The following is a 13,512-nucleotide window of genomic DNA, read 5'->3' on the forward strand; positions in this document are numbered from 1 at the left end:
ATATATGCATCATTGTATTGTTTTATTTATTTTCTAGCAGTTGGAGTTTTCGGGCCAGTCACAACTTAGATTATTCTGGTTGAATACCAAATTGGAAGGGCACTGGAACGGCACTTCACACTCGCACTGGCATACAATATAGGCACCACTGCAGACATTTGAATTGGCAAATAATGTGCCGTCACTCTGACCAACGCAACGTCCACTGCTTTCGCAGTAAGTACCAGATGGTCCCGTCGCTGGTCCAGGTGATGGGCTAGGTGATGGGCTAGGTGATGGGCTAGGTGATGGGCTAGGTGATGGGCTAGGTGATGATCCACACTGTCCGTTATTCACCTCACAAGATTTGGAAGCGGTGCTCCAGTATTGTCCGGCACTGCAAGATTTAGATTGGTAGGAACCACCTACGCACTGCAGATATAATTCACAACTTGAAGAATCATCAATGGTTTCTCCTTCTGTACATGATCCTGAGCATGGCGGTGGTACAGTGACAGGACTGGAGGTGCACGGCGTTGTGGGAGCTGCAGTGGGTGCTGCAGTGGGTGCTGCAGTGGTTGGTACAGTCACAGTGCTGGTGGTGCACGGCGTTGTGGGAGCTGCAGTGGGTGCTGCAGTGGGTGCTGCAGTGGTTGGTACAGTCACAGTGCTGGTGGTGCACGGCGTTGTGGGAGCTGCAGTGGGTGCTGCAGTGGGTGGTGCAGTGGTTGGTACAGTCACAGTGCTGGTGGTGCACGGCGTTGTGGGAGCTGCAGTGGGTGCTGCAGTGGGTGCTGCAGTGGTTGGTACAGTCACAGTGCTGGTGGTGCACGGCGTTGTGGGAGCTGCAGTGGGTGCTGCAGTGGGTGCTGCAGTGGTTGGTACAGTCACAGTGCTGGTGGTGCACGGCGTTGTGGGAGCTGCAGTGGGTGCTGCAGTGGGTGGTGCAGTGGTTGGTACAGTCACAGTGCTGGTGGTGCACGGCGTTGTGGGAGCTGCAGTGGGTGCTGCAGTGGGTGCTGCAGTGGTTGGTACAGTCACAGTGCTGGTGGTGCACGGCGTTGTGGGAGCTGCAGTGGGTGCTGCAGTGGGTGGTGCAGTGGTTGGTACAGTCACAGTGCTGGTGGTGCACGGCGTTGTGGGAGCTGCAGTGGGTGCTGCAGTGGGTGCTGCAGTGGTTGGTACAGTCACAGTGCTGGTGGTGCACGGCGTTGTGGGAGCTGCAGTGGGTGATGCAGTGGGTGCTGCAGTGGTTGGTACAGTCACAGGACTGGAGGTGCACGGCGTTGTGGGAGCTGCAGTGGGTGCTGCAGTGGGTGCTGCAGTGGTTGGTACAGTCACAGGACTGGAGGTGCACGGCGTTGTGGGAGCTGCAGTGGGTGATGCAGTGGGTGCTGCAGTGGTTGGTACAGTCACAGGACTGGAGGTGCACGGCGTTGTGGGAGCTGCAGTGGGTGCTGCAGTGGGTGCTGCAGTGGTTGGTACAGTCACAGGACTGGAGGTGCACGGCGTTGTGGGAGCTGCAGTGGGTGATGCAGTGGGTGGTGCAGTGGGTGGTACAGTCACAGTGCTGGTGGTGCACGGGATTGCGGTTGTAGGCGTCGCAGTTGTATCGCAATCATCAGCATTCACTGAGTAAGCGCATAGAGCGATCGCAAAGTATAGAATGCATACTGAAAAGGAGGGAAATTGATCGGTTTCGTTCAAGAAGGATGTGCTTTTTCTTACCAGCTGGTATCTTAAAGGTTCTCATAGTGAACAACTGTTTCCTAGATACTGAGGGCGTCTGCTACAAACTTGGTCCCAGTGAGAGCTTTTATATTATTCAGCAATTAAAATAATTAAATTTCTTATTGCTGGTCGTATGCATGCGTCGCAGATAAAAAGCCGTCAATGGCGATATGATCAAATAACATACAGTAGTAGAACATTTCAATGATTATTGTTATTGTTATTGATAAACGGAAATGTTTAAAAAGTGAAATAAAAAGCGTGATTTAAGTGTTTGAATCAATTTGACCATAAATAAGTACATGTATGGGCATATCCTATCATGTATCCACACGTGCTGATTTTCAAAGTATTTCTCACATTAAATTCTTAAATAAACAAAAAAAAAAAAAAAAAAATGATATAAAAATGGAAACATGATTCTGCGCTTTCTAGCATGAAAGCAGCATAATAATTCCTTAATTATTCTATAACTCAACTTAGACATCTACATCTAGAAATCATAAGCGAAAGATCAAGAACTCATAAGCGAAACAATAGGAAATACCATTCCATTTTCAACGCACTTGCCAATAGTCAAACAAATACATACATACTTGTACATAATTGTATGTGTATATAGCTGATCGAAAGTTATCACAAATATATCACTCTATTTTTGTGATATATGTGTAGTGATCATGCTCACTACATTTGGTGATCATTATCAGTGATCAGTCCATTTATCAGTTGTATCTGGTGAATGCGCCCATTAATTACGTATTTCAGATGAAAACTGATCGATACAATTAAAAATAAATGAAATAATTAATTAAATAAATAAATAAGATGGCTTTTATTAAAAAATCTGGATCTGGTTCTGGATTTCATAAAATTTTGTAGAATTGTGAAAGATTTAACCATTTTTTGGAACAGCATTCATTAAAACCGGAAAATTGGTGGAAAAAAAGTTACATTCAATCGTTACTGAACATAATGGATTGTGGTGGTCATGTTATAGAAATACAAAAAAATGTACATTTTTTCAAAATCTTGAATCTTCGGTCCATTTGCGACAGTTTTTATAAAGATTTCTCATCTATATACTATAGTATATGTGTAGGAATCGGGAAAGTTCCAGAAGAGCAAGCAGCCGAACTAAACGTTACGAACGTTACTAAACGACGAGAGCCGAGAGAGCAAAATGCTAAAAGAGAGCGAGCAATTATTCAGTCGGTGCCAGAATCTCGTGAGCTACGCACGTATCAGTGAAGCCTAATTACATACATATATATAAAGTTATTCATTAAAGTACTTTTATATAATAATTACACAAACATACACACATACAAACAAACATTGTTATTACATCTAAATAAACCTATAATAAATTATACTTATATATAATAATTACACAAACATACACACATACAAAAAACATTGTTATTACATCTAAATAAACCTATAATATTAAAAACTATTAAACATAATAATACTACGTCGTCTCTTGGTTTTTTTTCGACACTACGGAAATATTGGAGACCACATATGTTAATTGTGAAATCAAAGCAACTGAAGCCAAGTACACTCATTCGTATAGTTCAAGTGAGTATGAAGAAATAAAGCTGTTTTTATACGCTGTATCCAAAGCGTAATAAGGGTATATTGGGGTTGTGGGAACTATGGGAACTATGGGAGAAGGAAGGATCTCCAACTTTAACATATAGGTAAAGGAAACTATACTGGAAAATAAAATGATCGAAATCCTTTTTTCCCGCATTGGTCACGAACACAACAACAAATTTCAAATTCTCCGACATTCGTAATTCGTTTCAATAAATAAACTAACAAACTTCTCTCAATACTCTCAATTGTAATTATAATCCATGTATATATATGCTTGCTCTTAGATATTACACGTCACATTTTTCGCATAGTTGCAAGTCGAGAGTTCCTGGTCCCAGTACAGGCCTCCACTACACTCCATTTCGACCTCGCACTCGCACTGGCAAACCACGTATTTGCTGCAGCTGGTCAGAGATGGAAATAAGGCGCCTTCTCTTTGGTTGAGACAACGTCCATTGGTTTCGCACGCGATGCCCGACGGACCTGCATCGGGACCCGTCGGTGGTATGCGCTCCCATTCGCACTCATAGTTTTGAGGGTAGTTGCACAACAGATATCTGGGATCGTAAACCAAATTATTTGGGCAAATTTGTTCCACTGCGCAATTATAATTGCACTTGTAGAACTTATTGCAGACGCCGTCCATGGGATAAAGAGTGCCCTCGGGCTGACCCTCGCAAATTGTTAAGGTGTTGTTGCAAATGACGTTCGGTACATAGCCCTCGGGATAATCACACTCATCAGACGTAGCATTATAGACCAATCCGTCGGGACATAGGACGGCACTACTACCTCCAGTTTCCGTATTTGAGGATCTATCCCAGTCGCAGACTTTGGCCGTCTCATTGAATTTTGTGCCAGCGTCGCATCCCATTGCAATGGGACATTGGCACTGGCAAACAAAGAATCCATTTGTATCGGGATTGGCAAACAATGTGCCATCGCGTTGACCGGCGCATACGCCCTGATCGGTGCAAGTGGTTCCCGATGGACCCACTGGCAGGTCCTCATCATCATCCAATGTCTGTGAGCAGTCAACATCCCACGGATAGTTGCACAAACTTTTGATAAAGTCATAATACAACCCACTGGGACATTGCTGAATTATGGCACAGCCGCCGTTGCATGTTATATATTTGCCACAATTATTGGGAACCGGAAGGATCGCGCCATTCGCCTGGTCTACACAGTCCGTGTTCGAATTGTCGCAGTAGGCGGGTAGAGCGGAAGTTGGATTGGGAGTTGGAATTGAACTGGAAGCACCAGGATTGAGTGTAGTAGTCGTCGTCGAAGAGCCGCTGGTGCCTGCAGTAGTTGTGGAGCCACTGGGTTTCTGAGTGGTGCTCGCAGTTGTGGTGCTCGCCGTTGTGGTGCTGGCAGTTGTGGTGACAGGATTTACAGTCGTAGAAATTGTTGAATCCTCTGCATCCGTGAAATCAACTTCGGTGCTCGAAGGCGAAGGCGTACTATTGGTATCACATTCAATCGTAGTATCAGTTTCTTCGTCACTACACTCATCGACACAACAGTCGCAGGAGCAGGCACCGTCAGTGCTCGATGCAAACAGTGCCAGACCCGAGCAATCGGCGCGCCATTGGAAGTCGCATTCGCCCACCTTGGGATTAAAGTGAAGACCACGGGGACAGCGATTCAATGCGACCACCTCATAGTCCTCGCAAATCACATACATGGCACAATCCATCGGTGAGGGTAGTCGCACGCCATCCTCTTGGTGTGCGCATATATCTGCCCAGTAGGTGGTGCTTGCGACGAGCTCCAGGCAGACGATAAGGAGAAGGGGAAGACTTGCTGGCAGGATATAAACAGCTTGAAGAGATCACACCTTCCGAAATGGATGGATGGATGCTACTTACCAAATTTGAGTTTAGACATGGCTGCTGGATTGCTTCTCAGCTTACTTCCGATTGTCTGGAAATTCACCAACGACTAAATAGTGATATTGGCTGCTTCTCGCCATTTATGCTTTCGGGGCATTTGGGTAGCACCAGTGCTATATCAAATCAGCAGTCAATCTATTGATAATACCAATAACCATATTTATCTGTTGATTAATTCGGCTACCGATTTAATTTGCCTTTTTCCCTCGGCATACAGCAAAACCGGGGAATTGTTATCGCGAGTAATTAGGCACATGTTCGTACCGCGATATCGCGACAGGTAGTGGCGCTTTGTATATGTCAGATTGCATTGACGGGCAGGTAGTTGTGTTGTCGGTGTCGGTGTCGGTGCTGGTGCTGGTGCCGGTGCCTGTGCCCGTTGACTGATTGCCGCTGAGGAAAACGAAAGTGGCAACTAATTTATGTTCGCATACTCTTCAGATAAGGTCGACGGCGGCACTTTACCAAGACATGTATAATCACGGCGATCGCATAATTGGCACTTCAAATTAAACGATGCTTACGAATATAAGCGCTTGATGTGAAGCGTATCACTCGATTCCATATGCACTCATAACATGTTTAATTTATATTTTGCATATCGGATTGCGGATACTATACTTGTATGTATGTGCTGTGCTCCTTCCCTATGGCTTCTGCGATATGCATTCTGAATGGATTATCAGAGATTATTATTAACCGAAAAGAAACTTACTTGTATGTCTGTTCAGAAGTATTTTTCCAACCACATATTTTTATATCATTGTAAGGCAAATGGCAAATTCCTAATTTAAATGTATGCAAAAATTGGGAAATTGTTGGTTTGTTATAAGCATTTCAAACAAAGTATAACGCAGTCCTCAAATAGAGCTACTCAGTCCGCCTACATTTACATTCACAGAAATAATATCCCTTGTCTTAGTATCCCAGATAGGGTATAATGTAGTCGTTAGTTGGACTTTGTATTTAATTTCGGTAGCTAGTGTTAACTGTTCTGGCCACAAAGGCACACAGTATTGTCAAAGGTCGGTAAGACTGCTCAATATTGCGCTTCAGAATACTGTTATTTATTGCTCTTAAATGATTTCTTTCATTTTAGAGTGAAGTGAATTCCGAGAACCGTCTACGCTTGCGTTGATATGAAGTATTGCGATAAGATCGTTGTGACTTAAAGTACACAACAACCTTCACCTGCTGACTGGAAATTTTGCTATTTGGGCTTCTGATGTCCTACTACTTGTCTAATGTTTGGTAAAAATTTGTAATCTAACAAAATGTAAAAGCTTGGGAAAAATGTATGAACACAAATGTTGGAGAAACTTCCTAAAACATAATTTACAAAGTACTAGAAACAAGCTGAAAAGCTCGAACAAACTTTTATTGCTTTAGAGTCTAATAAACATGGAGATTGATTTGAAAAAAAAAAATAGTTGCTTTATTGTTAATATTATTAATAATAACTATTAACTATGAATAACTATTTTGAATGGTTCCCAAAAGTATCCCCCAAAAAAATATTACAAAAACAATCAACTTTTTAATATTTAATAGGCGAGGGTATATATACACTGATCTCAGTTTTTGTGGCATTCAGAATAGCTGTGAAAATATTGGAATTGTTGTGTTTACCTTTCGGCACACATTGATAGCAAGAATTGTGTAATAAGTAAGACTGCACTTTTTATCAATAAGTACATATATATTTATATATAGATACGATTGCATTGGGAGAAATCAATTCAGCTCATTCCCTCCCCTTCAATATTGTTTTAATTTGGCAATAATAACCATCAAAAAACGCAAACAACATCTGCACAGTTTCTGCAACAATAAATGAGTGCTAACTGCAATTTGTACAATAATGAAGAAATGAACTAAATGCAGTGTTTTTGTGACACTGGCAGCCCAGACCAGCTAGTTAATGTCTGTTAAGTGGAGTAGACGAGTTACCGTTTGGTTGTAACCGATATCTTTAGCCAGCGGGCAGCGACATCAAGACGAATATGTTGCACCGAGCAGAGAAACAAGCCAAGTTGTCAAGGGAAAACGTCACTAAAAAATGAAGCTAACCATATACTTGTAGTTAAGTACAAGTACTATGTGCGAGTATACACTTATAGTATACATATGTGTGCATTAATATGTAGGCCCTGTGGTGACGGTGACGGTGACGGGCTTCCTGCTCAAAGTTAGATGCGCTCACTGAAACTCAAACCAAAGCAATTCTAATTATTTAAATGTGAGAAGAGGCACGCTTGAATTAAATTACACAACTAAGAAAAGCATAAATGAAAGAAAGGAGTGCAAAATTGTGTAACTGTGTAATTGTCAGTTGTCGTCTGAAAGGGCCAACCAATGTCTGGGCCTAGAGCTAGGAGACTGGCAACCCGTAGGCAACGGTAGGCTTATCGGTATACATTACATGAATGGATCACCATAGAAGGCAACAATGGCATCGGAGCATCAGAGCATCAGAGCATCGGAGCATCGGAGCAACAGAAATACGAGTTGTTGGAAACACACACTCTGATCTCTCTATTGTAAAAATTTTCTCAGCTGTAACAGGTTTCTCAGATTTAAGCTGGGACTGTGCTTTCGCCGCCGACAGTCGATGACAACGCGTGTACCGCATGTGACGCTTCTGAGCGCCCTTCGCAGCTGAAGTGGTTCGTGGCAGGAGTCCAGATGCCTCCTAGTGCGCTTACAAAGGGTTGACTGAGTGCCGAGTTCGAATTAAAGAACTGAGATCGATTGGTGCATAGATAATGCCAAGTGGGTGTATGTGTTTCAGAACGCCTTTTTAAAATTCTAGCACCATTCGAAATCAGTGCTTTTGATTGGAACTGATCAGCAGTGCAGTGTGACAACAAAGTGATCGGGAGAACCTGCAATTTTTAACCAACACGTACACTTGAAATTTATGGACGGAATTTGCGGTGTTGTATTGCCAATGTCAATAACATTTTGCAAGTAACGATCGTGTCGGGCGTGGAAGCCAACAAAGTGCATCCAATGTGTTGTCGCCGGGCGTTGGTCGTTGGTCGTTTCACGTTGGAATAAACTACGTCAGCAGTGCTAGATCGTGTGTTTAGTTTTATTATGATGTTCAGTTTTAGTTCTCAGCTGCAATAAATATTAATTGATTTGCTCAGCATATTGGTAAGACAATCTAAAGATCCTGTCAAGCAGGTCAGTATTTCAAAGCGAACAGACAAAAATTTCAGAACTGTTGTCTGCACTCTAAAATATAATTCACCTGTACTTCAACTGTGATTAGGAAAAATGTAATTCTAAAAGTATGCACTTAAGTTAATTAAAGCGCTATAAAACTGACCTTGCCAACCTGCGCTGTGGGTCAACCACACATTAAAGAGAGACTAGCGGGCAGCATACATTTTGGAAACTCGCGCACATTATCCTCTTAACGCTAAATCGTGTCAAATGCAGGCGCCGAGAGTAACAACAACGAGCAAAGGAAGAGTGACGGCTTTTGGGGGGCATGAGGACATCAAGAGCTTCGGTCGGAAATGGGTCGGCTGTCATTATCCGACATATGCATTACCGGTCATTGTTTTTGTATTTGCGCCGCTGTTCAAGCAGATAACAACAACAAATTCTATGTGCAGGCATGTGTGCATGTGTTTGTCATAGGGGGGCTCATTAGTTGGCATTAAGCACCAGTAATGATGCCTCTGGCCTCGACAGTGTACCTAGAATTAATGTGCACACGTAACCAGCCTCCTTTGTTTTGATATTAAGCCCATTGATCCATGTTATAATGCCCTTGAAACGTTTTAATTAACCCAAACTGCATTTCCATTTCAAGAGAACACGAGCCAAGCACACATTCTTAAATTGCACTCCATGGTCCAAAAAACTGTTGCATATTTCTGCTGTCCGATATTGGATTGCATTGACATACTACAGTAACTGGCAGATATTCAACATTGGAATTAAAACGGAAATGGAAAAGTGACAGGCTGTGAGCGAGCAAAGGAAATACCAAATGTCAATATGTCTCTCAACATGCTTATGATATCATGCTGTACGTGTTCGAATATGCGAACATTTTGCATTACAGCTAATGGATTTTGAAATTCATTTTGGTGTTGGCAGTGTTTGCCTAATTTGAGAGCTGCCTGTCTGGACGCCAGGCCCTGTAAGTGATTAGAGTAGATGAAATATTTGTTTCATTTGCAAGCAAGCAATTATAGCAAGCTACAAACCAATATATACAAGTAAATCAATATATTGGCATTCTACTTTTTTTTTTATTATGTGTAGAAAACCGCAAATGAAATAATTTATTTATACCTGAAAAAATGTAAACTATTTCATCATGTGGGGGCGATGTTCGGTATGCGAATACTTCTTATCGGTTACTTTTTTGCACAACTTACCTATCATATTTAGAAAATATGGTATATAGAAAATGGAGATAATGAATTAATTATCTTGCCTTTATTTCTTTGCTTTTTGTCTCTCTTCAAATCAATCCGGCATATCTGTGAATACCTAATAAATAAGCAAAACAAAACAAAATCAAAGAGCACTTGCTTATAAATTTCTGAATGAATCGATCACACTGTGCGAAAAAGAAAGAACAGGAGATGTATTTTCAATTCATATTTCGAATAAAACCAAATCTGCTAAAACAATATCTGATGGATTAATATATATCGGATAAATTACGTCAATTTATTGAATATCACAATAGCTTCATTTCATTTTGTAAGTAATTTGTTGTCCATTTTCCATGCATATTTCCCTGGCTATAAATGTATTCTTTATCAGAAATTACACACATGTTTCTCAATCAGAATATTATCTTGTAATTTGTGATTTGGAACCAGGTGTTCATAAAATGTTTCTTTTTTTTTTGTTCGCAAGTTATATATTTTTTTGACACACGACGGCAATTTAAAAACAATTATCTTTGCCTTAGGTGACAAGAATATTACTTGGAACACTAAACCATATGTCTCTAAATTATCTCGTTTGCTGGTAGCTGATATTTTTGCAGTGACATTAACCAGCTACCTAATAAATTTTGGCTCTTACGCTTATCTGGAACATTTTTGATGTCCAGAGAGCGAAGGTGTTTTATGAATGTGTCACCCCCTCAATATAGAATTCCCCAAGACTCTAGCAAATTTTGAGGACCGCCAGCAAGTAGTGAATGCGCAATCTTATCTGCTGAGCATTAATTGAAATTTTTCCAAAAATAAAGCAACTATCTGTTGACAGCTGTCCGATCTGAAACAGAGTAGTGCTAAGCTATATAAAGTCTCACAAACGCCAGCTGCCATTTAGTAAATAAATTTGTTCCATTGCCACAGCAAGACAATAATACAATGCAAGGTATACTTTCGAACGGATATTCCATCCAAGGTTAAAGCTAAACGGTGTCATATTTCTTCTTACAGAAACTGCACTGCTGGCTCTCCTGTTCGCCGTGCTGCTGCAGTTCAGCAACCAGACGGAGTACTTGAATAGCAAAGAAGACGTGTGTCGCTACTTTAGTGATGGCGCAAAGATACGCAAGCCCGGAACCTGTAGCGAATGGATAGTTTGTCAGGATCACAAGACCACTCCAGGGGGAGTTTGTGAAGGTACCAAGCCCTATTTCATCCTTAGCACTGGCGCTTGCGCTAAGTCATTGGACTCGTGGGACAGCTACTGCTCAGCGCCTTGCACTACAAAAACGGAGGGGTACTATGGCAGCACGTTGAACTGCGAGAACTGGTACTATTGCAATGGAAAGACTCTATTGGCCAGTGGCCCCTGTGGAAACGGTCAATATTTTAATGACGCCACCAAGTCATGTGTCTACCCTCAAAACACAGACTGCAATGCCCAGTTCGAGCTCTGCCAGGTGGCTCCCAAGGATACGTTTTTCGTCAATGAGAACAGTTGCAACAGCTACTACAATTGTGTGAAGGGCAAACTTACGACGGTAAATTGCGATAATAGTTACTATGATGTGGACACCGGTCTATGCGTGCCGAAGGCAACAGTCAAATGCGAAGTACATCCGATACCGGCGGACGCCTGTGGCACAACGAAACTGGCTAAGCGCGACAAGTTCGTTTCTGATGGCGCCACGTGCAGCGGTTACCTATATTGCCACGATCTGGGCTCAGGAAAGCCCGATCCGAGTCCAGTATGGCAGCAATGTCCGCTTGGCTACTTTTTCGACGAGGACTTCCAACGTTGCACAGAAAGGCAGTATGTGAAATGCTCTGAAGATCGCTGCGAGGGCATCACCAGTGGCCGCACAGTCGCTGAAAACCCCGGCTGCCACTACTATCTGGAGTGTACCGATGGTGTTTCTAGCGCACCGATACAATGTCCCGATAACTTGTATTTCGATGAGGATAAACAGGAATGCGTCACTGTCGAGAAGAAGTATACTGCCTGCACAGTTTAGTATTAGGAAGTGATAAGTGTTGACCTCAAAATAAAGAACTGAAAGCAACCTGATACCGTTCACTATTTTCTCAACTAAAGGTCAGCCATCGAACGATATTGAATGTGCTTTCATTTTAAGAGAAAGTTAGATAGAAGCAGATTACGCTTTTTATTGAAATTAATGATAGAAAAAGCAGCCTAACTTACCTATTACTACCATAAAGAAGTGCTTTATATGTGCAAAAATTGGATCTACACATACATACATAGTTATCAAACGCCAGACTTACACTGTATACCTTAAGGAATTCAGCATTAGAATTCTTCTGCAACAAAATACAAAACAATAAGTACCTTTTTTTTTCATTTTAATAGATAGTTGGATATTAGATGATTAGGCTTTTATTGAATGAATGATAGAAGCTGAACTTACCTATTACAAGTATGAGCAAAAATCTTTTTTATCGAAACATTCTACTCATACTATTTCATAATTTAAATTTATATATACATAGTTATCAAACGTCAGACTCACACTGTATACCTTAAGGAATTCAGCATTAGAATTCTTCTGCAACAAAATACAAAACAATAAATACCTTTTTTTCCATTTTAATAGATAGTTGGATATTAGATGATTAGGCTTTTATTGAATTGAATGATAGAAGCCGAACTTACCTATTACTACCATTAAGAAGTGCTTTACTATATACAAGTATGAGCAAAAATCTTTTTTATCGAAACATTCTACTCATACTATTTCATAATTTAAATTTATATATACATAGTTATCAAACGTCAGACTCACACTGTATACCTTAAGGAATTCAGCATTAGAATTCTTCTGCAACAAAATACAAAACAATAAATACCTTTTTTTCCATTTTAATAGATAGTTGGATATTAGATGATTAGGCTTTGTGTTGAAATTAATGGTAGAACAAGATGCCTAACGTTCTTATTTTTACCATTAAGAAAAGCTGTAAAAGTGCAACATACTGTATTTTAGTAAACAAATACTAAACTCACACTAGCATATATACACTGGTCGGCACAATTATTTTGACGAGAAGAAAATCATACATTTTTGTCAATAACTGGTTATTGGTTTAAGATATCAAAGGAAATTTTTTTTCTCAATTCCATATTGGTATTACAAACTTAAAAATAATTCAAAGGATATATTTTTATAAGGACTTTTAAAATTATAAATCAAGGTAATTTTCATGGGTTGGCATAAGTATTTTGACAATGGATATTAACAAAAAAAACAAAGCTTAATACTAAACAAAACATAAGAAATTGATGGTAGATTAATAAAATGTATACCCGCCTTTGGCTTCGATAACTTTTTGAAGACGTCTTGGAACTGAGTCCACTAAATTTTGAAGGACCTCTAATGGTATCTCTTTCCAAAGAGAAGTGACCTCGGAAATAGTTTCTTCTTCGGTTTTATGCAAAGACGCATTTCTTTTACGTTTTACAAGAGACCACACATTCTCAATAACGTTTAAGTCCGGACTTTGTGGTGGCCAATCCAGAGTAGTAACACCAACATCGGTTAAAAATGCTCTTATCATTTTGCTTTTGTGGCATGGGGCGTTATCCTGTTGCAGGATAAATGATTCTCCAATCAGCCTGTCACCGGAAGGGAATGCGTTTTCGTTAAGGGTACTCAAATATTGTTGCTGGTTCATTGAGCCGGTGATGGGAACGAAATCACCTAACCCATTGTACGCAATGCATCCCCAGAACATGACTGAGCCTCCGCCATGGCTCACTTTTTGACATACGGGGATATTTTTTTGTCTTTGAAACTGTGGGAGCCTTACAAAAATCTTTGTTTTTGATGAATTGTATTCAAAGGAGCTTTCATCTGTCCATAGAA

General features: G+C 40.9%; 2 protein-coding genes across 2 annotated transcripts; one reads left to right on the plus strand and one right to left on the minus strand.

Annotated features, from left to right (window-relative positions):
- Positions 1-33: 33 nt before the first annotated feature.
- Positions 34-5,208, minus strand: LOC115622277 (mucin-5AC). The gene is made up of 3 exons (XM_030516179.1): positions 5,190-5,208; positions 3,607-5,124; positions 34-1,652 (listed from the first exon to the last, which is right to left on the minus strand). Exons 1-3 carry the CDS (start codon positions 5,206-5,208, stop codon positions 34-36), a joined length of 3,156 nt encoding a protein of 1,051 aa, XP_030372039.1.
- A 5,359-nt stretch (positions 5,209-10,567) lies between these two features.
- On the plus strand, positions 10,568-11,673 carry LOC115622278 (peritrophin-48). Its single transcript, XM_030516180.1, has 2 exons — positions 10,568-10,574; positions 10,640-11,673. Exons 1-2 carry the CDS (start codon positions 10,568-10,570, stop codon positions 11,641-11,643), a joined length of 1,011 nt encoding a protein of 336 aa, XP_030372040.1. The 3' UTR covers positions 11,644-11,673.
- Positions 11,674-13,512: the final 1,839 nt, after the last annotated feature.

Source organism: Scaptodrosophila lebanonensis, unplaced genomic scaffold (genome assembly GCF_003285725.1).
Source record: "Scaptodrosophila lebanonensis strain 11010-0011.00,11010-0021.00 unplaced genomic scaffold, SlebRS2 tig00000043-arrow-pilon, whole genome shotgun sequence".
In the NCBI taxonomy this organism is placed as follows: Eukaryota; Metazoa; Arthropoda; class Insecta; order Diptera; family Drosophilidae; genus Scaptodrosophila; species Scaptodrosophila lebanonensis.

Coding starts and splice junctions, on each gene's coding strand:
- LOC115622277 (XM_030516179.1), bottom strand. Junction 1,653..3,606: donor CTATGCGAAAAATGTGACGT/GTAATATCTAAG, acceptor CCTCCTTTTCAG/TATGCATTCTATACTTTGCG.